Source organism: Denticeps clupeoides, chromosome 18, assembly GCF_900700375.1.
Source record: "Denticeps clupeoides chromosome 18, fDenClu1.1, whole genome shotgun sequence".
NCBI classification, from domain to species: domain Eukaryota; kingdom Metazoa; phylum Chordata; class Actinopteri; order Clupeiformes; family Denticipitidae; genus Denticeps; species Denticeps clupeoides.
The window spans coordinates 2262834-2290636 of NC_041724.1; the positions used below are offsets into that span (position 1 = coordinate 2262834).

Here is a 27803-nt window from a genome sequence, read left to right on the forward strand (position 1 = left end):
TCACTGGGCCTGTGTGCGAGGAAGGGACACCAGGCTGCAGATGCGTGAGAGACGGGGGGGAAATTCAAACCCCGGCACATGCCATCTTATGGCCAAAAAAGAAAAACGTATAAGACTCAATTCAACCCTGCCGCTTGTGGCATTCCGTTGCGCTGCTGCCGGTAAATCCGGATCGAGTTTCATCGCCGGGTCGCCCATCCTCTTGGCAAGAGAACACTGAACTGTACTAAACATACCTTCAGGCTGCCCACATCCTCACCGGCAGAAGGGCCCATCCAGGCCGTCCTCTCCGGTGACAGACGTTGACACGCAAAACCAAAAAAAAAAATCGCTGTGGCGATTTAAACGGAACAGCGCGGCGCGCCGCCAGGATTCCTCCTCATGCTTCCTTAGTCTGGGACTTCTGATATCGACGCCAATCTTCACCCCGATACGCTGCCAGCAAAGAGGGAAAGGTTCCGCAAGGTACAATTAACGGACATTTTACAATTAACGGACATTTTACAATTAACGTTGTTGGATACTGAGGGCCACGGTACAGGTACAGTAAGGGACTAAGTGACGAGGGACATTGATTGAAGGATTCACACCCTCAGGATTCAGTGACACGCTGTTTGCTCATTCCGTCTAATGCTTCCTGTGTTTGGGACTTTGCCCCGAGTCAATTTGGGTTCCGCAAGGCACAATAATTGGACCATTATGTATTATTATTCCTAATTACTAGTCTAAGTGTACAAATAAGTGCCTTAAATGGTGCTATCCCAGTCACAATAACATGTCCCAGTGAAATAAGACTCTCTGTATAGGAATGAGGCAAAATTTGGTTACAAGGTGCCATGAGTTTCATGTAACCCCCATCTAAACAGCCTGGCCACCCACACACTGGCCTCATGTTGACGGCCAGCACTTTCCTTTTACTGTCTTTTACAGTCTTGTAAGGTTTCCATGAGTCCATTTTAAACATGTTTCACACCCAGAAAGTGGTGAAGAGGAACAACGGTCCTCTGTTCATTCTGCTCATGGGGGATACCCTTCCATGTGTCTGGAGTGAAAGTCCTAAAACTGAGGAACCGTGGCCTGCAGGATCATGTTACAGGTCACCGGGGGACCTTGAAAGATGGCCCCTAACCCAGCGTGAGCTTCGTGTCACAACGGCATGCCTGAAAGACCCCTCACTGACGTCACTCAAAAAAAAGTTGAAACCAAGGACCACAGGTCACATTTTCATAGCTTTGGTAGATTTTTGTGTTTGCTCCCCATGTGGCAAAGCTGTATTTTAAAATAAAACACAACATTTCCAAAAAAGAGTAGCAAAATAAACTAAAAAAAAAAAAGCAGCCATGCCATACATCAATATGAATGGGTAATGTTTTCTATTTCAAACTAAGCTGTTTTAAACTAGTTTAATTGTTTTTTGTATTTTTGTGGCATTTTTCATATATTTATTAAGGGCAAATTGAGCATCAGTCACCATGCCAGTGAAGGGGCAGTGGTGGCCCAACGGTTAAGGAATCGCCACCATAATCAGAAGGTTGCCGGTTCGAATCCTGGGTTGCCAAGGTGCCACTGAGCAAAGCACCGTCCCCACACACTGCTCCCCAGACGCCTGTCATGGCTGCCCACTGCTCACCAAGGGTGACGGTTAAATACAGAGGACACGTTTCATTGTGTCACCGGGTGCTGTGCTGCAGTGTTTCACTTTAATACACCCCCCCCTCTGTCAACGTCGTCCCAGCGTTCCAGATCATTGTTTTAGTTACTGCTGCGAGCTGAACGATGGCCTGCATTCACTGGTCCGTGTTTTTCTGGACCATCCTACTCGATATCACAGTTTCTGTTCAGGAAATTCTCCTAAAATATTCCTCGTTTTTCCACTTTTTGTTGCTTTTAATTGTTCTTGCTTCATTTCAATCATCAGCCTTTTGGCCTTTTTTGTAATAAAGTACGAAAGTGCGATAAACGCGGCCGACCGTTCTTCCTGTGGCTGTTTTCTCTGCTGAAACACCTGTCCAAACAGCTCAAGACCCGCCTGTCAGCCCAGGTGACAGACAGACAGTGGGAAACAGAGAGAGAGAGACAGACAGACAGACAGACAGGCCTGTCTGGCAGTCATGCGGAGCAGCACGCAGGTACGGGGGCGCTGGAAAAGATCCAGATGTTTCCCCTGATCCGTCCTTTTGTGCTGCGCTGAAAGCGTCATGACGGCCGTTATAACCTCTCTACACACCACTCTATCCAGCTGGTTTCAGGCCACAATTCGTTCATTCGCCATGATACTATATATATATATATATATATATATATATATATATATAAAAACTTTTCTTATCCACATATATTTACACTGGTATAACAGTTTTTTTATTACTATAATTAATAATCATGATCACCCAATCATTGCTGATCTGTATTATGCTTCCCATAAACGAAGAATTGGAGTTCGTGTTGGATACCAGTTATTATATTTGTAGCATATGATCATTTCTTCAGAATTTTTATTGCCCAGCCCCAGTTGTGTGATGAAAACCGAATTTTCACATTTGGATCTCAAAACACAGACACAAGAAGACAACTCTTTCGATATAATATTTTAATTAGATTTTCTTTTTTCTACTCATACATTATTCATAGATTAGTATTCCTGTGGTGTGTAAAATGACATGGCGATTCCAGATTCAGAAAAACACACAGGTGGGCGAGGCTCCCATTGAAACACACTGATTTTTTTTTTATACATCACATGTAAGGCAAACACCGCTACTAAACGTATAGTCCAGACATGTTCACATCAGAGGAGCAGCTTCATACCTGCAGAAAACTTTGTTGGTCTCATGATTTATTTAGTAAAAAGGAAATTAAAGCTGCACACAAGGACTTTCTCCTAAAGAAATAAAATGTTTGGTTAAATATCAAAAATCCCATTTCGTTTAAAGCAAAGTGTTTGGAGTCCAGAAAAAATTGCACAAATGCAAAAAAAAAAAAAATCCAAAAATGCACAGCAAAATAAAATCTGCTATTTATTTCTGGGATAAAAAAAAAAACTGAAGCAATATATAAAAAATGACATGAAGTGAAATCATTGTGTTTCACAGCAGATTTCCCTCCAGACGGATCCTCCAGGATGAGTGGCCCGACCGGATTCAGGATGTCAGCACCTCGTTCATTTCTCACAAATAAATATGTTCTTCCTCACAAATGCTGCCCTTAAGAAGCTCTAATTTATAAATAAAACTAAATAAAACGGAATATCTGCCCACTAATATCTGGATCCTTCACAGGAACGGATGTGCCCAAACGAGGCTGTGCCAATGTGGAGGGTCCTATAAAGTTGGTCCTCACAGTAGTCCAAGAAGGACCCATTCGACGAATCCTTTGCATTCTGACCTATCCCATAATTCATAGCAGTTTTTTTTTTTTTTTTTTTTTTTTAAATCATGCTCCAGCCTTTAATAAACCGTCCACAAATTGAGACGCCCCCCAAATATAAAATACATGAATACAATCAAATGGTTTCTAAACATGAAAGATTCAAATAAATAAGAAGAGGCCGGGGCTTTTCACAAGTGTGGAAGTGAGGTATTTCCGTAGTATTACAGAGCCTAATTACCCCCTCGTCTTTACATGGGCTCCGGAGCGTCCCCGCATCAGCCTGCCTTGTTCTCCGTAAAGCTCCTGAAGACAGCCCTCAAGTAGAACACTGATTATGGCCCGCGGGCCCGGCGCGGGGGGACGTGCTCGCACTCGCGCGCCGCCCGCCGGCCCAGTGGCAATGCCGCCACTGTTCTCTGTGCGCGCTGGCTATATATGTACATGTTTGTGTGTGTGGTCAGCAGCCATGGCCCAGGGCCAGTCGGTGGGAGCGGCCTGCCGGCTTGAGGGTCTCTCCGCCGCGCTCGGTTAGTGCAGCCACTGTCCGCGCCGGAGAGGTGAGAAGAGCGGCGCGGGGTGGGGTGGGGCGGGGACGGGGAAGTGGGGGTCCCAGCGGGCATGGGTGGGGCGGGGAGGGTCACTGCAACACACACATGGAGCTACGCGGGGGGTTGACCGTCCTCGGCACCGGCTCCTGACTGTAGTTCACAATATCTGCTTTCACCACACGCTGTGGCCGTGCACACACACACACACACACACACACACACACACACACACACAGAGAAAGAAAAGCATCAGTCAGCATTCATCTTCAGGTGCCATAATCCTCACATGATCCCCACTACCTTCCCTTTCTTAAGATTAATGTCTCGACAAAGAAAGCAAACCAGCACCCGGCACCGGAACGTTCTGGAGGAACGAGATTTAATCCGAGACCAAATCTCCTTCGATACCCGGCTTCGGCAAGATTAGCCTGTAACGTGCAGACCTCAGATATGCTTCCTCCTTTATGGCTTTTATGACTTATTTATTACTTATTTATTAAGATCTCATTTTACATTGGAGAAGAAAGTCGAAGAGTCAAAATTCTGAAAGAAAACACAAAAACCGCAGGTTACCAAGTAAGGAAAAGAAATTGTAAACAAAGTCCTTCATACTTCAGGCTCTTCCAAGCAAAAAAAAAAAAAAAAAAAAGCCTCCACAGAATAGGTAGTTTATTTAAATATGTTTGTTTTTTTTTATTACAGTTTCATGCAAGTTTAGGTTTAGCATTTTAAGAAAAAAAGTATATATAACTTTATGAGAATGCATATTTGTTCAAGGTCTGCTATTAAAAATAGACCTCAATTCTGTTGATATTTTTAAATAATCTATACTGTTGTACCCCTTTAAAAAAACCATCTTCAGTAAACTTCAGTAAACATGATGTAAAAAAAAAAACAAGTATTGAGTGCATAAATTAAGACATGCATGTATTGTGAATGCTTTTTAATGCTTATAATCATTTTGAAACTCTGCATTTCTGATCACAGCCATTTAATAAAAAATACATAAAGATTTCACTCAATGCAAATAACAAATCTAGCAGATATGAAATGTTTGGAGACGCACCGAAGCTGAATACTGTAAACTAGAGACAGAATGCCCCCCACCGGGACCAGACTAAATCTAGCGGGGTGCGGGGTGGTGGGATCTAAAGGATCTACGTGGGCGCTATCTACTTTTCACTACTGTAGGGAACAGATTTTGCTCTGATTGCTTTCTTCCCTAACTGGGCCTTCGTCCTGCGGGTAGTCCACCAGTTCGGCGCGAACAATCCTCTGATTGCCAGAAAGACGGAGAGAGAAGAATGAGTTAAAACAAATGGATTCTAACATAGTGGAAAAGTGAAGAAATCAGGCCTGGAAGGCGGTTAGATTAACGAGCTGACGAAGCGTGGCGTCCAGCCTCTGACCGATTGGCCGGCCTCTCCATCTGACCTCGGGAACTGGCCCGTGTGATGGAGTGGGCTCCCAGGCTGATGCTATCTGCTCCGGGGTCGGGACCCCCATGTAAAACTCTCTAAACTACTCGTCTGTTAATGAGACTTCGGCTAAACAACCATCCTCCCCCGGCCCCGATTCCGCTCCACTCCCGCCCCGCCTTTTGGCCCCAGTAATGTACAGAGATGATGCCATTAAGCCTCTCCCACCACGGAAACGCTGGACGTGTTTATATATGGCTTCCCCACCTTTTTCCGCCATTTTCCACGGCCCTTCCAAGTGTCCGACTTGGAAAATCAGCCGTAAAAATATTTCTTTTTAGTTCAGGCAGATGATGGGCACCCCTGTCTGAGTGATCAGAGAAGCCCTTTACGTCTGCTTGTTTGGTTTGGATTAAAGCACTTGCTTTTATTTGGGGTGGCTATCACAGAGCATGATGAAGTGTGTGTGTGTGTGTGGATCTGTAAGGTCAGAGTATGACTCTCTCCCCAGCCTCTCTGTCTCCAGCAGCTCATATCAGCAGCAGGATGGATGCTTGTGTGGGGGTCCGTCTCCCCCGGTCCTGAGAAGGACCCTCTAGGTGAGGCTGGCGGGGGCAGCGGATGAACCCAATAAATCTGAGTCCCATCAGTGCCCCGTAACCCCTGCAAGGCCCCGCCCACCCGTCCGACCCCGCGATCCCTGAGAAAACAGCATTTACGAGCTCTGGGGAGCTTCACACACCAAGACGTGGACGCAGTGACGTTGAGAAAGTGTCGTGCCAGTTCACGACAGACCTGTACATCTATCTGTGACAGGAACCAGACGCCACGCACGGGCATCTGCTGAAGAAATGATGGTAGTATGTGAGGTGCAGGTAGATGAAGGCTCACCTGGGACTGTTCAATCTCAGCCTTATTCAGCTTCACCCCCAAAATATCCGCTGCCACCCGCTGGAAACAGAGGAAGACCTAAAAAATGCAACACCGCAGAAATAGCTATGTTCCATCGGCAGGAAATACGAGGAAAATATAGGAAATGTCATACGTAAATAATATTTACAGAGTCTCCAGTCTTGGCCGACACAAAATGGCTGATCAGACCGTTCTCCTGGCAGAAGCGCTGGTGTTTGTCCACCTTCACCGTTCGCATGTGCTCCAGGTCAACTGCAGAAGAAGGCGAAGAGACAACTTGCATGTAGTCGCATGTAAATGCAATCAAATTGAGCCACAAATGGTCAATAAATGGACAAATCTCCATTCATGAAATAAAGAATGATTATCATTCATTCCAGTTCGTCCATGACACTGTTTGCTGTAACAGTGCAGGCAAATTTCTGGGTTGCCAGGTTGGGTTGAAATCTGGCAACCTCTGCGCCCTGTGATAATTATTGATCTGGGCACGATAAACATTCATAATAAAGGTAAAAGGGGATGGGATTGGAGTTAAGCAGAAACATTCATTACGCGTATTGCGCTGCATCAATACACACCTCTACTGGCAGATATGAATATTTATCGTGACTGATTGACGTTCTGAGGACCGTCTGCAAATCCCAGTGTCTCAATGAAGAACCTCCCGAGGTGCCGATCCTCGATCCTCTTTACAGTGAGTACAGTGGCGACGGCTAAGATTACAGCACGGGTCAGGGGGGGTCAGATCCGCTGGCCTGGGGCCGCACACCTCCACAGCTTACCTCTTCGTGACCCCGCTCCCCGTCCCCAGAGGCCCGCCAAATAGGTGGTCTCAAAAAAACACACCTCCAGACGAGCCGAGCTCCAAACCAGGTCCGTCAGAAAAGCTGATTTAGCGATGACAGCCTCCTCCCTTTCACTCCTATTACACCCCTGCACAGTGATAATAGCGATTCTGTTCCTTTTACACACAGCCCCACAGTCTAATGTCATGCCGGGGTTATGCGGGGGTCAGGAGCCGAGGTCGACCAGGGGTCACGGATTTGAAAGGAATATCTTCTCTCTTTCTTTAAGACCCTTTGTGCGGGAAGGCGGCCACGCCCGGTGTCTAGTGTATATGTGTCTTTGGGACCTTGGGGACTGTACGAGGGGTGTAGCGTTTCAGTCATACCGCAGTCATAGCACTGCTTTTGTGTCCGATGATTCCATTCTTACTGTTTACCCTGTTCTCATGCCCCTTGGTTTGTGTGTGTGTGTGTCAGAATGTTACACACACACACACACACACACACACTCTCTCTCTCTCTGTGTAGAGGACACCCGGTCAGCGCGCGTAAACACCACTGTCCTTCGGGCGCCTGCGGATTATTAATTCCCGTAATTTACCACGGCCGATCCCCACACGCTACCAGGAGTAAACGCCGCTAATCCTTCGGATCCTGCGCACTTCGGAGGGGCGTTCAATCACCTGTCGTCCGCAGATTAGGCAACATTAACACAGCGTGTCAGGGGGCATGAAAGTGATCAAGCAAACCTGTCTCAACACACACACACACACACACACACACACACACACACACACACACACGTTTGGTCTTGTACTACCGTGGCGTTCGGTCTCATGAATGCGTATCCTGTCGCGTAGCGTTATCTCGAGCCCTAACTGCTGTGTCAAACATTATTACGGCGCCGACAGCAGCCGGAAGTCCCCGCAAAGCTCTGGACAAGCACGCACGCCAGAAACCGGACCTTTATGGGGACACGTCCTCCCCTGAGCACCCGTGAAATATGACGACGGGATCAGATTTGCGGGCGGTTTTTCTGGTTAGAAACAAAACGGCGAAGCGGAAAGGCCGCCCGGTCCTCTTGACCGTTTTTCGGACACGTCCTCAATAACAATGTAGCTCAAGAGAAATATTTTTGCGCAGCTATTGTTACGGCTAACTGCACGTTAACTGCGACGGGAGGGAGTCGGCGTGTGTTTTTCTACTCCGGCTGGCGACTGGAGAGCTGAGTGATCGCGTTCCCACGCGCTGAGGGCCACACAAAAACATCAGGGACCCCTGGTAGTCACTTCTCCACCAAAAAGTGACGCATGGAGCTTTATTTAAAGCCTGAGGACAAACTACAGCATGCAGGAATTATATTAGAATGTACATGAATTCTAGTCAAATTCTACCGATTCTATCATAATTTATTATATATATATATATATATATATATATATATATATATATATATATATATATATATATATATATATATATATATATATATATATATATATATATATATATATATATATATATATATATATATATATGAGAGAGAGAGAGAGAGAGAGAGAGAGAGAGAGAGAGAAGCCTAGTGGGTAACACACTCGCCTGTGAACCAGAAGACCCAGGTTCAAATACCACTTACTACCATCGTGTCCCTGAGAAAGGTACTTAACCCTGAGTGTCTCCAGGGGGGACTGTCCCTGTCACTACTGATTGTAAGTCGTCTGGTAAATGCCGTAAATTTAAATGTTATATCGGGCTATATTGATTAGTGTATGCTCACTTCTGATTGGTTGATGCATTCAAAATGCATCATTTTCATTGGTTAATCAAGTAAGCATGTTAACGATGTATCGGCCCAACATTCATTTCTACAGGTTCAAACACGAACCGAGATGACATCAACGGCGCACGTTAGCCCAACCGCTCTTCTACCAACGCTAATCTAAAAACATCTCCCCGACGCGAGAGCTACGCCGACGGATACGGTCCTAATCCTGCAGTTTACCACATGCCCTCCATCACGTCCTCTCGCTTCTTATCAGCCGGAGCCCATCTTCTGCCGACGATCTGGCTTGTCTCAGGCGCTGACAAGGCCCCGCGCCGCGCTCGCCGACCCCAGGAAGCCGGACGCAAACACAAAATAAACTGTTTATGCGCGAGCGTGCGGAGATAGCGTGACGGATCTTTGCTGGGCGAGAGCGATGGCTCTACCTTGTCCCAGTTACCAGGCCCTGTTTATTCTTGGCGCCGCGGCGGCGGCCTGGCATTTTCACGGCCGATACTCATTTGCTGTTAGTCCTTGCATTTAAACACAAAGAGATTAGTAACTTTTCATGAAATAATACCATTTAAAATATATTTTATATAGATTATATATATATAATAATATATTAATAATGAACATTAGTTATTCACAAAAAACAAATGAGGCAAATTCAAACAAAATAAGAATAAAAAAAAAAAATGATAAAATGTGAATTAAAGCCTATTTTTTGTGCACAAATTGGCTTAATTATGAATATTGAAATAATGGAAACATATCCCTGTAAAAATGAATAAAAGTAATGTAGAAAATTCGCCTGAAATTGTGAATCTCTGACTGTATGCATGTTTCATAACTTTTTTTTTTTAAACACATGACCTAATCCGTCCCCGGCGTCTACACTCTTTACAACACTTCTCCTAATGCATGCTGGGATTGAAAGTCATTTCCCAGGGGTCTCAGTAGAGAGCTCTGTGTGGTCCTTGAGTGCTGCCACACACACACACACACACACACACACACACACACACACCTCAGAGACACCCAGCGCTCCCAGTGCCGGGGACCAAGTGGAGCGTTTAATCGAGCGAGTAACTGCCAGCGAATAAACTTAACATAACACAGTTAACAGTCACCAGCCCGGTTTAACACAAACATCGGCCGCCCCGCCCCCCTCGCCACAGTCCAGAAGTGGCCGGTAAACACTGGGGCCGAGAGGACGTCCCCGGTCCCTTCCTGCTCCATTACAATGACTGATGTTGCACTATGAGGACTCGGGTCCCATTATGTCGGCGGGCGAAGCTTTAGTGGCGAAGGTTTACACAAGGCCGCGGTCCGCACGTGTAAACACACGTCCCACCTAATAAATGTGGTCCCGGGGGGGAAACGGCGTTTTCCGCGCAGAGACGAACGCCGCGAGACAGTTCGTGTCAGAGGAAGTAAATGAACAGAAATCCTAATGTTCACAGTGAGCGGCGAGGCGGCGATGAAGTGAGATATACAGCGGTAAAGACATAACGAGGACACTGGACCATTATGATGAAGGAAATCAATCATTTCGGGATATTCCGAACTGCGGAATTTGGGATTTTACTGCCCCGCCAGGCATATTTCAGTTATTAGCAATCCGATTCGACGTTCGCTCGGCTCCGTAGTACGTCCACCAGCCCATAAAACGATGCCCTAATAGAAAACTCATGGCCAATATGAAAACAAACGGTTGCGCGTAACATGATGCGCGGCTCATAAGCGCGCCTACGAGCGTCTGAATGGAAGGCATATGACGTCTAATAAGATCCCGTCTCCCCGAACGTGTGTCATTACGCTGCCGTTCGTTGTGGCGCCGGTTGCTCGGGGCTGGATGAAGTGCTACGATGAAGTGCTCCCATGTCCTGGCTCTGGGCCGGACGGACATTCGCGGTCGCTGCGGCGTCTCTTGTTTAACAGACGGGACGTTGTTTACCGGAGGCTAGTATACGGCGCCGTTTTAATACTGAGCTAATTTGCGAGCATGACGTCGAACATGTTTAAAAAGTGAGAAAGTGAAGTGATTGTCACTTGTGATACACAGCTGCTCAGCAAACGGTGCACACAGTGAAATTTGTCCTCTGCATTTAACCCATCACCCTTGGTGAGCAGTGGGCGGCCATGACAGGTGCCCGGGGAGCAGTGTGTGGGGACGGTGCTTTGCTCAGTAGCACCTCAGTGGCACCTTGGCGGATCGGGATTCGAACCGGCAACCTTCTGATTACAGGGCCGCTTCCTTAACCGCTAGGCCACCACTGGCCCTACATGAACGGATTAAATGAACGGATTAAAGAAGAATGTGGTTTATTGCTAGGTGTGCGTTTCAATCATCCACAATGAGGAAGTCGCATGCATGAGCTGTCAATCACCAGGCCCCTCCCATCTTAAACTCTTGTTTATAAAGACGTCATTAAAAATTGTGTTTGGGGGCGACAGAAACAATTCCACAACAACAAAATGGGAAGTTATGTAAATCTTGACGAGAACTTAAAACTACATTTACATTAACAGCGTTTACCAGACGCTCTTATCCAGAGCGACTGACAGTCAGTAGTTACAGGGACAGTCCCCCCCTGGAGACACTCAGGGTTAAGTGTCTTGCTCAGGGACACGATGGTAGTAAGAGGTTCGTAAGCGAGTGTGTTACCCACTAGGCCACTAAGACCCATTTACTAGCAAGCAAACTTCATGATAATCACATGGCGGCAGATTGAAAATATCAACATGGCAGTATCCAAGAATAAGTGAAGTAGTTAAAGTTTGTCATTGTGATACACAACAGCACAGCACACGGTGCACACAGTGAAACGTGTCCTCTGCATTTAACCCATCACCCTTGGTGAGCAGTGTGTGGGGACGGTGCTTTGCTCAGTGGCGCCTTGCCGGATGGGGATCCGAACCGGCAGCCTTCTGATTACGGGGCCGCTTCCGTAACCGCTAGGCCGCCACTGCCACCATAAACGTTGACCATAAAAGCTGCATAAACGTTCAAATTAGTTATCGTGGAGAACCGACCCGACTGCAGGTTCCTCGTTATCGTGGACACTCTGGGTCATAACTGCACCGCTGGATGCGTGAATGGCAGCTGCGTAGCAGCGCGCAGGGCCTGTAAACCCGCACGAAGTGTAGTCAGCGCGGTGCCCTTGTGTAAAGTGTCGCGCGTATCGACGGTAGCGGGGTGCGAGGGTGTGTGTGTGTGTGTGTGTGTGTGTGTGTGTGTGTGTGCGGCCCGGCCCGCGGCCCCAGTAAATCCCGGGGAGCGCGGGCTCGCCGGCCCGCGTTTACGGGCTCCCGGCGCTCGTGAAAAGCGAACAAAGGCCCCCGTTCTGAGCAGGACCGCCCAAGACGTCGGCCGGCTTTTTACAGCCCGTGTCCTCCCCGTCGCGACCCCGGCACGATTCAACCAGAACCCAAACTGGCCCGGTTCGCATCCAACTGGGCCGGTTCGCTTCCTTGATAACCGGCTGGCTGCTTTCTTCTGAAGTGCCCCTCTCACCCATCACACAGTCTGTGACCGTGACCTTTGACCCAATGCGCCATTATTTACAAGCTAATTATAATTAAGAAGATAAAAAAAAAAAGGTTCTTATGAGTTCTTCTTTGGGGCAGTGGTGGCCTAGCGGTTAAGGAAGCGGCCCCGTAATCAGAAGGTTGCCGGTTCGAATCCCGATCTGTCAAGGTGCCACTGAGGTGCCACTGAGCAAAGCACCGTCCCCACACACTGCTCCCCGGGCGCCTGTCATGGCTGCCCACTGCTCACCAAGGGTGATGGGTTAAATGCAGAGGACAAATTTCACTGTGTGTGCTGTGCTGCTGTGTATCACAAGTGACAATCACTTCACTTCACTTAACTGAGTAGAAAGCTTTCAAGAAGTTGAATCTCTTGGACGTTCTCCAGGTTTTAATGAACTTCCTTGAATATTATTAGAGAAGGTGAACAGGGCACGGTTCAACCATCCTGACCGCGTTGACGGCTAAAGGCTACGGCCACGCCGGGCCGGGCGGAGTCGGGTGGTCACAGCAGCGGGAGAAATGGTCCGTGAAATACCACACAAGAAGCCATGACAGCTTTCGTCATCCACGGCATGTGCGGCGGCGTTGGCTTTACTGACGGACTTTTCCACCGGCCCTCGGCCACCAGGGATCTCTCGTGAAGGAACTCCATATGGATGGCGTGTTTTTGGGCCGGTACCTGACCCCTGGTGCACGGCCCAAAACAGCGGACACAGTTGCTGGGCCTGTAGAACGTTCTGGACAACACAACAGCGTTTTCTTTACAGTGTATGACAATGTTGTTGCAAAAGATGTCACGTTTTATGCAGGTATATTTTTGACGGGGCTATGCAATGGTGATAAATAAACAAGTTAACATAGATTAAAAAATAATACTTCAACATTATTAGCTAACATTAAAAACTTTCCGACTTTTTAGTAGGTACCAGTTACATCCCGCACATCTCCATTTAAAAAAAAAAAAAGTGCTCCACTCTGGCATCATTTGCATAACCCCGCCCCCACAAGAGTTTGTTTTACTTGTTGGCATTTACATAATGTTGCTAATGTTTTGCTAACTGGATTGAAAGGGAAAACTTGTCAGTTGAGAAACTGTATGACCATGCGAATGTCTGTTTTTAAATATTATTTCACAATACATAAATGAATATGGGTTCACACACCTAAAAACACCAGGTTAATTTATTCGTTTTTTGGTTGTCCAGTGCTCCGGTACATGCCACAGTTATTTTTGTCGCATACTTGTAAACTCTATTTGGTGATGCACAGTGCGTTTAGAACGTAATAAAGCCGCCAGGCTCTCTGGGCCTCTGAAGCATGTACAGATATTAAAAAAAAGTCCGCCTCAGCGGTGCTTCCAAAGTATTCCTGGTACTTCTGGTTACACTAGCCTGCCCTGTTCAGTGTTAAAATGTTCCCCAAGCACTTCCAGCCCTTCAGCTCTCTACACACTTGAAGGCACTAACACTTGTGCGCACACACACACACTTTCCAAATGCTGGCACACACTCTTCTCTGCGGGGTGATGGGACGCCACTGCTGGATTTCCCCCGCGCCGGTTCGGGTCCGACGAGGAGGTTTGGCCCGGCCAGGGCTGAACTGGACTGGGCTTTTGTCCACCACATGTCTATTGTGGCCACCAGGTCCCCTCGGGGGCAATTAGGAGCTTTTAGTTTGTTGTAAGAGGACCTAAGTGCACGTGGAAGCGGCCAGGAAAAACATGTGGGGGGGCTGCGCAGCAAACAGACGCGCATTCAGCTCCTCCGGACTGCCGGCAGGAGCAGAAAAAACAACACGCACCAAAACAGCAGACAAATAACCCCGTCAAAAACGAGGAGACGGAGACATGAGAACGTTCCAATGCCTTTGTCTAATGGTAGACATGCATGAAAAGTGGTTATGAATGCGGTTCAGCGCCCTTTCAATGTCCAGGTGAAAAAGAATTCTCCCATCGCACGAACGGGAACACATGCAAAAGCAGTTTAAAAATAGATTTTAATTTTTAGGTAAAAAAAAAAAAATTTTTAATAAATATCTGGGTGAAAATTTGGAAAAGTTTTTAATCTAGTGCCGTATATGCACAGTTTCATTTTTATGCAGTGTGTGCGCGAGGGGAAAAAAAAAAAGGTATATTATAAAAAAACTAATAATAATCATCTTTAAAAAGTCATAATTCACTGAAAAGTCTAAATTCACTAAAGTCTAAAACTGCAAGTATGAGACGTAAAACAGAGCGCCGTGTCCATGGCAACTACGTGCTTGTCACTTTCAGCTTTCTGTCCCATTGAACAGCTACAGCTGTCACGTCTGAAGACACAAGGAATATGAAAGGTCTGCGTACGTGTGTGTGTGTGTGTGTGTTGAGTGTAAACACGTTCGTTTTACACAACTGCCTCTGTTAAAATGAACGATCAGAAGACCTTCATTCGAAGTCCGAACAGGCGAGTGTGTGTAATTCGGGAAAAGTGAGCTGAGAGAGAACTGAGTGCCGGTTCCCATGGCGAGTGTGTGTGTGTGTGTGTGTGTGTGTGTGTGTATAGGAGGAGGAGAGAGGCGATGGGGAAAGGGCTGAGTGAGTCTGAGTGATGAGGAGGGGTTAAGAGAAGTGAACCCATTTAAGTCACCCAAACAAGAACTATGGCAGACCTGAAGCAACGCAGGCCACAAAGGCCCGAGGGAGGGAGGAAGGGAGGGAGGGAGGGATGGATACGTGTGTGTGTGTGTGTGTGTGTCCGTCTGTGAAAGACAGAGAGTCTCTATGTGTGATAAAGACAGAGTGTGTGTGTGTGTGTGTGTGTGTGTGTATGTATGTATATGTATATGCATGACTGCGCCCACACACATATATACATAGATATACACACACACACACACACACACACACACACTCACGTGTCCTTATGCAGCTTTTCTGGGACGGGAGTGTGCAGTAAAACGTCGTGTGACGAGTGTGCGGCGATCGGTCAGCGCTGCCCGGCAGTGTTGAATTAAACTCCTTGTCAAAACATATGTTCCACAGTCGTGTGTTTGTCAGTCCGCCACAATACACAATACATCACTTCAAGCACTTCGAGCCTCCGGTGGCACCGTGGTGGGGGGGACGAGCGGGGACACATCCCCTCGGCAAAATTTCTCAAAAACGCTGCGGGCAACTTCTCTTCGTGTTGTTTATTTAAATGTCTTTTAATTCACGGCAAACCGCCACGGTCATCCACAGTTCCCATTTTCTTATTACCTTCATAACAAGGGACATACAAATGTCCGTTATTACATCCTGTGATATAACTACCCATCAGCAGCATCTCCAGTTTGATATTGAGAGTGTCTCAGAGAATCAGAATACAGTATTTTAATATTAGCAGAAGCGCCACCGTCGTAATTATTTTAATTTAAAATACAACTAATGTCACGTTTCTAGGAAACGGAACATTCTGTGATTTACATTTACATTTACAGACGCCCTTATCCAGAGCGACTTACAATCAGTAGTTACAGGGACAGTCCCCCCATGGAGACACTCAGGGACACGACGGTAGTAAGTGGGGTTCGAACCTGGGTAGGCGAGTGTGTTACCCGCTAGGCTACTAGCACCCTGATGAAATCGCTCATCTCTGATCCGGCTGTTGCTAAGCGACATCGTTCAGCTGGTCACGTGACGTTATAACCACGAACGACACAATAAAGGTGTAGTAATATTTCAAGAGGCGCAGTGTCAGGTTGAGGATATTGCGGATACTCCTCTCGGCCAACCAGAACTCACTCTGACCTGACAAAGTGAGAATCGCAGCAGTTTGCGTCCGAGCTCCTGGATTTGGCCCCCTGGCTGATGGACCTCAGACCACCCCCCCCCCCCCCCCCCCACCCCCCCCCCCACCGCCAGTCAGTCAGTAGCAGCGCTCCAATAATAAAAAAGGCAGAGTTTAAGGGCCCAGAGACATAAATCTGGGTGCGACTCGGCATGTTTTTCTAAGCTGCTGCATGAGACCGTGGTTCTATTTCAGTTGTCATAAATAAGCTCTGAGGTCGCTCTGTCTCATCCGCGCTGCATGGGAACGCATGAAAGGCCCAGGGGCACGAAAAGAGGAAGAATTTTGCAAATTTTGGACATTTTGGACGCGTCACAGAGTCCCCGAAGAAGGCGGCAGGGACGCGTTGCTCGTGGTTCCTGCCGGTGAATGCATGCAACGCCAGGGCAATAGTAGCACTCGTAGTATTTGAAGACATTTTGCTGATATTCTACATATATATATATATATATACACACACACACACACACACACACACACACACACACACACACACACCACACACACACACACACACACACACACAGTGCTTAGTTGGTAACCAAATGAGTTAAAGGTTTTTTTATCTCTTCAACAGTAAATTGAATGTGATTAGTTGAATTAAATCGTGTTGATGTGTAAAGATGACCACCACCATGCAAAAGCCTACAGATGGAGAACAACATCGCATGGCTGCCCATTTCCACATGGATCATATGTTGTTCTTTCAGGAAAATGAAGAGAGCTCTGCAACAAACATGTTGGGTAAATCGCTATTTGACATAAGCGCTTTTTTGTTACATTTACAAAATTGCTAATTATTAAAGAAAAATCTGCGCAATTATCTTGGTGGCATTCAGCACTTATACAGTACAGTTGTTTTCTATTGTTTCAGTGGTTCATCAAATACTGTTTTTGATTAGAGATATCAGCAGTACTGTAATATGCATTAACTTTTACAACATGTCACTGCTCAGAATTAATACATTTATTAAAGAAAAAAAAAAAAATGGTCCCAGACGTAAAGAACGATGAGTTTTCGTCCACGGGGGGACGCAGGAACGTCTAGGCGGCGTGTAAGGAGGACGCAGAGCCTGCTTATAATAAAGCGGCAAACCACTGATGTGTTCTGGTTGAGGCCGCGGCGTAATGGGAGATAAGGACGACTGCTCGCTCACACACACACACACACACACACACACACACACACACGGGGCGTCATCTTCCTTTAAAGTTGTAAAGATGACTACAGGAGACGTATTCCGTTCATATTAATAATTATTAACGATATATAGAATGGGGTGGTATTAGCCAACGAACCAGAAGACCACAAAGTCCCAGGTTCGAACCCCACTTACTACCATTGTGTCCCTGAGCAAGACACTTAACCCTGAGTGTCTCCAGGGAGACTGTCCCCTGTAACTACTGACTAAGGTGCTCTGATAAAAATATTGATAAAAACCTAGATTGTGTCGACTGAAAGGGTGGCGGCAGATGTTTGCGGTCAAACTCACTCTTGTTCCCCACCAGGTAGACCACAGGCTGGACGTCTGACTCCTCGTTCACCTTCTTCACCATGCCGAACCAGTCCTCCAGGTTCTCGAAGCTCTGGTAGTTGGTGATGTCATAGACGAGAAGCACGCCCTGGGGACGAAGGCGGAGGTTGTCACACAGGGCAGCAGGTGGCACTGGCGCACGAACACATGCACGCTGCTACGGCTCTTCGCTAACTCACTACCCATGAACCTTCAGTGAAGAGGAGTGGCCTGGCTTGAGCCAATATTTTTATTTAGGACGCGCCGTTTCACCGTCTGTAGCTTTAAATGCTAATGAGGAGGAGAGGGGCGGGACGAGGAGGAGAGCGGCCTACAGGTGTTGAGGTGGCATTCGCGAAAATGACGTCACCACCACCGTCCACCAACCACGATGGTTGACACAGGCAGGAAGTCGTGTCGCCGTTTTTCCAGAAAAAATAATGACTCTTGTGATGGAACTAAAAAATACATCAGTGCTCATTTTCACATCCAATCACGAGCATCTGCAACGCTTCACACGTTTGGAAGCCATGACGGTTGGTGGGGATAATGTTTTAGAGGAGGGGCGGGAAATTCTCTGGGGGGGGGTGTAAAGCGTGAGAAACGGGAGGTGACCTTTCCCCATTGTGACGTCATAAGGGGACAAATTCCAGACCCGACTGAGCTGCTGCTCTCTGAACGGCCAAAGTGCTCTTTAATAGACCGCCTGGGGGAACTCGTATTAATGTTAAATCTTCTCACAAAGTCTACTTTTCATGATAGAATTTAAACTAAAAAAAAAAACACTGCAGTTCACAGGTACTCTGAGTGTGTGTGTGTGTGTGTGTGTGTGTGAGTGTGTGAGATGGTACCTGAGCACCGTAGATGTATTTGTCCAACATTTTCCCTCCGATGGTCTGGCCGCCAATATCCCACACCTGCAGCGTGACGTTCAGATTACCTGCAATTTAACACCGGAGTTACGGGCAGAAACAACTTCCTGTTTTACATAATTTTTTTTGGTTAAAATCACGGCTTATTTCACACTATGCATCATCTGGGAGGCGAGGCCGTATCTTCACGCTTATTTATTTTCATCTCTTCTCTTTTTTTTTTTGGAACACGTACATAGGTGAGCATTGTACGGCAACGAGAAAAAGGCCGGAGAGCAAATCCCTCATCGGCGTCCATGAGTGCGCAGCCGGGAGGGACATGGACCGGGACGGCTACCCTGTAATCCCCCCCCCCCCCAAACACACACACCTCCAAAAAGAGCTCTTATTATTCCAAAGAGCCCCCGTGTGCCAGCGGAGGGAGAGTGAGGAGAAATATATGTGGTGTTAAGAAAAATAATGACAATTATATTTGAAGGAAAACTAAGCTGAGAGAGAGAATGTAAGAAATAAAGAAAGGAAGCACTTTGATTTTGTTATTGTAAGTTTTCTGCGTAGTAAAATGCGGTGTTTTTTTGGGGAGGGGGGGGTTTTTTGGTCTGGGTTTAGCACAAACGCTTTTCGCACGGCACAGTGATCATGAATAGCTGCTAATTTTTAATGGAAACGTCAGGACTCCGCCGTTCCCTCGCCGCCCCGGGGTCCCCGTTCCTCCCGGGCGCCATTATTCTCACTAATCGGAATAACAGAGTCCCATGCAAAAAAAAAAAAAAAAAACCACGGCAACAGGCCAATTATCTAATCACCCATAATACTCCATAATGTGGACAATTTAAATATATATATTTTTTAAAAGCACAAGTCTAATTACCATGCATCCAATACATCAAAAAAAAAATTAAAAAGACATAAAAAAAGCTCCACGTGCCGCCTTGTATAAATGTTCGTATGAAACCGTTTGCGTGGAGAAAGGGAAGCGGGTTTTGTTTTATTCCCGATATGAAGTGCCAAGTGTGTTTGCTCGGCGCGGCCGTCCGGGAGTGAGCGGCTTTCGCGACGAATCGCGGTGAAGGGAACTCAGAGCCGCCGAGCCGAACGAAGGGAGGCCTGTCGTTTATTCGTTTATTACAACTGACAGCTTCTTACTTTCCTGGCACATTTTCATGACCAAGTTATCTAAAAAAAATTTAAATAAAAAAAGCCAAATTTAGCAGATTTAAATTGTTAAAGTAAACACGTGACAGCCCTGAAAAGCTGAATTTAAAGTAAAATCGTCAGCTGTAATTCACACGACTTTGAAAAGGGAGACGCGCGCCTGAGAGACTTCCGGAATGTGCAAAGTTGTGTCAGAGTTCAATTACTTTACGTGGTTATTATTTCATATTCCGAAACCTATGAAGGCCCGGAAAAAACGCTCTTTTTTTCCACATTCCAGGTTTCTGCCGATTTGAGCGAACCGCCTTCAGCTTCCGTTGCCGTCCGCGCGGACGGGTCGGTCGCTCCGGAGTGTTCCGGGCATCTCACCTGGCAGGGTGATCCTCTTCAGGAAGAAGTCCAGGCCTATCGTTTGTTTGTACTGCTTCCCGAAGGCCTCCTGTGCGAACCTGGTGGCGAGTGAAGTCTGGGCGGGAAAAAAAAACGGGCAGAGTCATTTACATTTACGCCATTTATCCAGAGCGACTTACAGTCAGTAGTTACGGGGACAGTCCCCCCCCCCCGCCGGAGACGCTCGGGGATAAGTGTCCTGCTCAGGGACACGATGGTAGTAAGTGGGATTTGAACCTGGGTCTTCTGGTTCACAGGCGAGTTTGTTACCCTCTAGGCCACTACCACCCCAACCGGAGACGGAGGGACACCGCGAGAAAGCGCACACACACCTACTATTCAGGTCCATGTCATATTTTATGCGCACGTACAGTATTCCTTCAGGTGTGTGTGTGTGTGTGTGTGTGAGGGGGTTATCTTTAGAACGCGGAGGGGGAATTTCGCCCGTAATGCCGAGCGCGTAACAGATTACGGGAACTTAGTCGGAACGAGAGTCGTCCGTCCGTCATCGGCGGCAGCGAAATTAAAAGAGGAGAATGGCGCGGCCGAGGACGGGTAGTACCGGAGTAATAAGCGGGTAATATTTCACACACACACACACACACACACACACACACGTTCCCGTTCCCGTCGCCCTGCAGATGTGGCGCGGCGAAAAACACAATTCCGCTGACCTACTTCGGGAAGAGGGTGGCTTTATGGCCTTCATAGTGGCGGGTCTGTGAATGGGGGCGGCCGCGGCCGCGGCGAGGGCCAAGAAAAACCGATCCCGTTGCAATTTGCCGAGCAAATTTCCCATTAATAAGGGGCGGGAGGGAGGGAAGCGGCGGACGAGCTGTCAGTCAGAGTGACAGCTGAGGGCGGCCAGAAATACCGCGGCCTGCCCCGTATTTTTATTATTATTATTTTTTTTTTTTAAAAAGAGGTTTAAAGTGAACCGATCGTCATTGCGATACACAGCGGCACAGCACACGGTGCACACGGCGAAATGTGTGCTCTGCATTTAACCCATCACCCTTGTTGAGCAGTGGGCAGCCATGACAGGCGCCCGGGGAGCAGTGTGTGGGGGAGCACCTTGGCGGACCGGGATTCGAACCGGCAACCTTCTGATTAATTCACAATACGAGGGTCGCAGTAAGCATCATACGCAATAACCCAATTTTTTTATTTTTAGTTTTTTTAAATCACATAAACTTATATAACATGACTTTAGACACTGCAATTATTGCCCCATTTTAGCGCAGCGTCAGCTCTATGCCGATCAACAGCAGCCTTTCACGTGCACATCCAGATCTTTCAGGAAATCCTAACAATATTAGTTCTTGACCACAGACGAGGGGACTTCAAGACATTTGAATGCGTTTCAGCTCGCCCACCCCACAGGTTTCGCACATTAACTCAACGCCAGTCATCGATAAAGCATAGTAATAAAAGGATTACATATACAGCATTTACTAGACGCCCTTACAATCAGTAGTTACAGGGACAGTCCCCCCCCCTGGAGACACTCGGGGTTAAGTGTCCTGCTCAGGGACACGATGGTAGTAAGTGGGGTTCGAACCTGGGACTTCCGGTTCACAGGCGAGTGTGTTACCCGCTAGGCCACCACCAGACACATTATCCTCGTCGGTTTTTAAACGAAATGGCGTTTTTATAATCCCTCCATAATCCCGCGTCCCCTCCGAAACGAGCCCCGGCGCTGGGGCTTCTCGGCCTGCGGGAGGGTCCTGTCCAGACGAGAAGCGTCAGGCTTTAAGTGTAAATCCGGCCCAGGCGCGGTTGATGGGATTAAGAGACACGGCTGCTCTAGAGAAAGAGCTCCAGGCCGGACCCCGGACGTTAGGGCCGCGATAACTTACTATTACTTAGAATTTCCCGCTTTTTTAAAGACCACAGCACGGCCTGAAAACTAAAAAAAGCGATGAAATACGTGTTGGTTGAAGCCGCAATGCACGTCAATCCAACAAAAACGGGAAAAACGGCATGTCTTGTGAGCAACAGGCCGAATATGGCAAGGGCGCGGCTTCCTTAATCCTGATATTAATTTAAAGTATGAAATTTAACTCGCGTTCCCTTCAGTTACCCCGAACCCGTTTATTACAACAGCTTCCTTCATCCTGATATTAAAGTATGAAAATTAACTCACTATAAAACGTTCCCTCCGCTAACCCCCAACCCGTTTATCACAACAGCTTCCTTCATCCTGATATTAATGTAAAATATTAATTTTAACTCCGGTAACCCCGAACCCGTCCAGGAAGTCGCCACGTAAACGTGTGAAAGTACACGGGACGGTCGTGACCGGAGGGCGAATAACGCGGTAATAACGCTGAAGTCGGTCCAAAAGAACCGGGCGTCGGTCTCTGCCGGCTCGGGGGGTTCCCGATAAAGGGATTAAAAGGCCCTTTTCGGGAGAAAATGCGCGTTTTTGTTGCGTTTCACGCGAAAATAATGTCGATATTTGGCCGTGGTGCCTCCGTAAATTGTACTTTCCGCGCCTGCGACCGGCCCATAGCGGCTCGCCGGGCTCCGCTGACGGCGTTGAGGACGCCCCGGGACCCGCGGAGCGGAGCACCCGTGGGCGCCGATGTTATGCTAGTCAGCGGGACCGGCTAGCGCTAGCGGGCTGACCTTTCCGCAGGCTCCGTCGCCGACCACCGCGACCTTCAGCTGGCGCTCCTGGCTCTCCTCCTCGGAGTCCGACATGCTGGCGGGGGGGAAGGTGCGGCGAGGTGCGGGGGAAGAAGGCGCCGCGCCGGCTCGGTCGTTCGCGCAAAGCCTCGTTAACGGAGGTGGAGAAGGAGCGGCGCTTAGCAACGGGCCGCCATCTTGACTCCGCGGCGCAGCCCGGGGTTGCCAGATGCAGCATCCCGCGGTGCCATAAAAGCGCCATATAATTGTCGTATTTTGAGGGAAAAGGAAATTCCATTCTGACGCTGCTCAAAACTATCTCATTCAATAACACGTACCATCGTAGACTGTGCATATTATAGTGTATAATGCAACTTTTACCGACAGAACAGACCAGAGTGTCATTTGCACGTTGCAACAGGAAGCTTTTCTGTTGTTGCTAGCCACAGGCTTTAACCACTCAGTAAAATTGGTGCCAGTCCCCCATTCACTTCTGTAAAGCTGATGGCGAAAATGATCCAAGATTATGGGATTTTTTTTTATTATTGTTTCATTATTATTGCACGTCTGGCAACACTGGTGCATTCAGACGGAGGCGCATGTTGCCAGGTCTTTTAGGAAGAAATAAGCCAAAGTGGTGACGTGCAGATTTTAACTGCGAACGAACGACCAAATTAACTAATTGACTAATTTAGTTGCGCGATCATCATGCCTCATTTAGTTCCTCAAATAAAGGGGATCATTAACCTCAAATGTTGCAACGTTGACGACGACAGGAGATTGGCTGTGTTCATGGCGTCCGTGATATATCATATTTTACAGTTTTATTCGATGAACCAAACAATAGCGTTGACTGTTAGCAGGCACAACAAGCACCAAAATGTATTTACTGCGTAAATGTTTAAAAAAAGGGGCGGATCTGGCGACACGAGTTTGGGACACTGCGTCCATACAGCAGATTTTACCCAAAAGCACAAAACAAGTCACTGTAGCGAATGATATTGGCGTTAATAATATTAACTATATTGCATCATTTGTGTTTTTGAGACGAAAAAAATAACGTTTTGGAGAGCCTTTGCACATTCGGCATCGGACAGCGTCACGCCGTTACGCGTCCTCGTCTCCAAGGGACGCGACGGTTAAAGGTCGTCGCGCTTGTGGCCTTACGCGTGTGTGTGTGTGTATGTGCACAATGTGTTTTCTCCCTGCCACAGCGCATCTGTGTCCGTGTGGAGACGACGTGGCGCGTTTTTTCGGAAATTCTGAGAAGGAATCGCGCCGTTGCGCATGACGCACGACGCGTAATAACCATCGGTAATGCGCGGCCACCTTTTCAGACGTAAAACGCGATCAAGGCGCGTAATTGGCGTTCTGCGGTTCGGCGGAAGCAGGCAGGACGCGGATTAGCATGTAATAAAATGAGGGACTTCATTTTGCAGACTGGTTTGCATACAAGCGACCTCTGTGTCGTTGACACACACACACTCAAAATCTGACAGACAGGAGTCAAGTTTCTCATACATTTTTCATTTATTTATTTACTTATTTATTATTATTATTATTATTATTATTATTATTATTTGGTTTGAATGTGAAATTGTGTTTATTTTATTAATTGTTGCGATTATTTCAAGACGTAAAATCTCAAAATGCCAACAATAGGAAGAAATAATCCACGAATGCGTGTGTGTTGTCCACGGTACGGCATTATGTTGCACAGGTTGAGGAGACGGAAATCACTGAAGATTTATTTAATTCGACGACCTTGCAGAACTAAAATATGGTTTGCGTGTTAATTTATTTTAATCGACGTGGGCCTATTTCGGACGAGTGGAAATAAATATTAAAACGATATCGCGACGGTGGCCGTCACGTCAGGTGCGGCCCGAGAGGCTTTTTAAGGCTCGTTTTTCGCGGCTATAGAGCGGTTGTTATACCGCGATGTGCTGTACCGTTTTCTTTATTTTAATTACCCATAATTCCCAGATTCACGTTACATCGCTTTATTAACGCGGGAGTGCGCAGGGATGCGCGGCATCGCACAGGTGTCGTCCGGTCTGGTGTGTGTGTGTGTGTGTGTGTGTGTATTAGAAATATAAATCTCGTTTTTACATCACACACACGTCTTGTACGACAGAATCATTTCTGTAAATAGGACACTTAAACAAAGGACATTTTGTAAACGGTTCCGAAATGAATAATTACGAAACCGTTCGAATTAGAAAAGATTTTTCAGAATTCCGGTTTGTTTCGAATGAGGGTGTCGTCCCAAAAAGCCGATTAAACTGCAGGAGAACGTAACGAGAATGAGAAGAGCGGGAGAAGTAAAGGGACGTAAAGTGTAATAAATCCATCTTCCACACCTCTGAACACCATGAAAATCTACAAATTACAAGAAAAAAAATCCCAGTAATAATATAGAATTATCCAAAAACGAAGGACGCGCGAGTGGTGACATCCGGACAGAATGTGGAATTCTGTGGATTTAATCTTCATTTCGAACACTTCGTGTATTTGTGTAACGAAGACAGAGAGTTGGTGAAAATCCTTCCTTCTTTCTTTAAAACGTGAAATCCACGCGTGGGTCGACAGGATCGTCGAGGTGGGTGGGGTGGGGGAAAAGGCCGGGACATCTCCAGAAAGGATCCACGCTGCTCCTCCCCACGAAGGACGTTCGGACCAGCCTTTCACGCCATAAAAATCTATTGTTATAATTATTAGTCTTTGGTCCTGATGTGATGCGCGTCTGATGCGCAGCTTGTTGAACTCCAGCTTCGTTTTTATTTGACAGTAAAAAGTAAAAAATAAAAAATTAAAACAGGTGGGAACAGGTTCGAAGATTCGGAATATCTGTATGTGAATGTATTTTTTTTTCTGTACATTTATATATAAATCGCGCGTTATTCTCCTTCTTGCGCGTAATAATAAGAGTCAAGCTCCCGAATACACCAGTTCTCGTGCGTAATACATTTAATATTTCATTCTTAATAAACAGGAGAGTCCGCGTTATTATTATTATTATTAGACCTTGGAGGAAACGAGTGACGTTGTGGTGATTTCCCAGCAACACACACACACACACACACACACTGGGGGAGAGGGTCGCTGCTGTTGTTCTGGGGTGGCCGGGTGGGGCTCAGTGTTTTTTGGGGGAGAAAGGACCCCCACCCCGGAAATAAATACTCGGCGCCTCACTGGTTCCCGGCGCAGGCGGACAGGCTCCAGGCCGGCAGGCAGTACGCGTACGGGTGGTAGAAGTAGGGCGGCTGCAGGGAGAGCAGCGGCGGCCGCAGCAGCTCGCCGGGCCCGTACTGTCTCTGGTCGTCCCGCACCAGCACCTTCACCGCCACCTTCTTGGCGGCGGGCGCGGCGGCCAGCAGGTCGGCGGCCATCTGGCGCCGCTTGGTCTTGTAGCGGCGGTTCTGGAACCAGATCTTCACCTGGGTCTCCGTCAGCTTGAGCGAGGCGGCCAGGTCGGCGCGCTCCGGGCCGGACAGGTAGCGCTGGTGGTTGAAGCGGCGCTCCAGCTCGAAGACCTGGGCGTGGGAGAAGGCGGCCCGGGAGCGCTTCTTCCGCTGCTTGGGCGCCTCGGAGCCCTTCTCGCCGCCGCCGCCGCCGCCGTCCGGGGTGCCGGGATCTGCTGTAAAAAAATAGTTCCACTTTTACATTTTTATATATTACGTTCTATGTGTTATTTATTCCACGGACGTTCCCGTAAACCAACCAGAGACGCAGAATAGATCCACTTTCACTTATTATATACACATTTTTTATATACATTTTACCCTATATTACGTCCTATGTGTTATTTATGATCACGGCTCCGTATTCTTCCCGAAAAAAACACGGACATTCCAGTAAACCAGCATGAAACGCGGAATAGATCCACTTTCACACATTTCTTATATACATTTTTACTCTATACTACGTCATATGTCTTATTTATGCTCACAGCTCCTTATTCTTCCCGAAAAAAAAAACCCACGGACGTTCCAGTAAACCAGCCGGAGACGCGGAATAGATCCACTTTCACTTTTTAACTTTTTATAGGATTTTACATTTTTACTATATATTACGTTCTATGTGTTATTCGTGTTCACAACTTCTTATTCTTCTCGAAAAAAAAATCCACGGACGTTCCCGTAAACCATCCAGAGGCGCAGAATAGATCCACACACTTCTATATACATTTTACTATACATTACGTTCTACGTGTTATTTATGTTCACAACTTCTTATCCTTCCTGAATTCTAGAACAGAAGAACGCGGTTTTTTCATCCCCGAATAGACGAATATAACGCTGTTAGAGGCGAGTTTGTGCGCGTACCCGACGCGGCGGCGAGGAAGTCGCAGTCGGTGAGCGCGCACGTCGCGGTGCCCGCCGCGCCCGAGTCCTGGTCCTGGAAGCCTTCCTCCTCTTCCTCCTCCTCCTCCTCCTCCTCCTCTTCCTCCTCCTCCTCCTCCGCGGCGGACTTGCGCGCCTTCGCGCCGTCCTGCTCGTCGCTGAGGCCGGAGTCCGAGTCCGCGGCGCACGGCCCTTCCCAGCAGGCCGCGGCGGAGAGGCGCACGTCCAGCCCCGTCCGCCGCCGCGCGTCCTCCTTCTTGTCCAGGATCGCCTGGATGGAGAAGGGCACCAGGGAGTTGCCGCGCAGCGCCATTCCGCCCGGAGAGTCTCTCGCTTTTTCTTTCTTTTTTAGAGTTTTTTTTTTTTTTTTTTTTTTCTACCAGAAGCAGCGCGCCGCCAGCCGGCTCGGCCGAACCTGGCTCATCGCGGTGCCGCCTCGCGTCCGGGTGGCGCGGCGCTTCTCCTCCGCCGCCGCCGCTCGCCGTCCTTCCTCCTTTACGCGCGGTTCCAGGCGGCCCGGGCTCACCTGCGGCCGCCGCTTCCCATTGGTCGGCGGCGCCGCGGGCCGCTGCGCGATTGGCCGGCGCCGCGGGACACGCCCCGCCCCCGGCCGAAACTTTAACCCCTGCCGCGGCAGAAAGCGCATTACTAATTCATCAATCAATCCATTAATTGTTTCGTAGAATATGGAATCCGCAGAATATGGATAATCCTGCGTGGCACGGTCGTTCTTTTCAGGGAGAATTTGCCATAATTAC

The 27803-nt window shown here is 47.7% G+C and overlaps 2 protein-coding genes across 3 annotated transcripts; both read right to left on the bottom strand.

Moving 5' to 3' along the window:
* Positions 1 to 2575: 2575 nt before the first annotated feature.
* rab28 (RAB28, member RAS oncogene family) lies at positions 2576 to 22912 on the bottom strand. 2 transcript variants are annotated; one of them, XM_028960609.1, is made up of 7 exons: positions 22700 to 22912; positions 20048 to 20144; positions 18503 to 18591; positions 17631 to 17760; positions 6396 to 6499; positions 6227 to 6304; positions 2576 to 4099 (listed from the first exon to the last, which is right to left on the bottom strand). In XM_028960609.1, exons 1-7 carry the CDS (start codon positions 22772 to 22774, stop codon positions 4007 to 4009), a joined length of 666 nt encoding a protein of 221 aa, XP_028816442.1. In that variant the 5' UTR covers positions 22775 to 22912; the 3' UTR covers positions 2576 to 4006. The 2 variants fall into 2 exon arrangements, with proteins under 2 accessions (XP_028816442.1, XP_028816441.1); XM_028960608.1 differs by lacking the exon at positions 2576 to 4099 and adding an exon at positions 4846 to 5192.
* A 2122-nt stretch (positions 22913 to 25034) lies between these two features.
* On the bottom strand, positions 25035 to 27528 carry nkx3-2 (NK3 homeobox 2). Its single transcript, XM_028960891.1, has 3 exons — positions 27174 to 27528; positions 27028 to 27128; positions 25035 to 26339 (listed from the first exon to the last, which is right to left on the bottom strand). Exons 1-3 carry the CDS (start codon positions 27356 to 27358, stop codon positions 25891 to 25893), a joined length of 735 nt encoding a protein of 244 aa, XP_028816724.1. The 5' UTR covers positions 27359 to 27528; the 3' UTR covers positions 25035 to 25890.
* Positions 27529 to 27803: the final 275 nt, after the last annotated feature.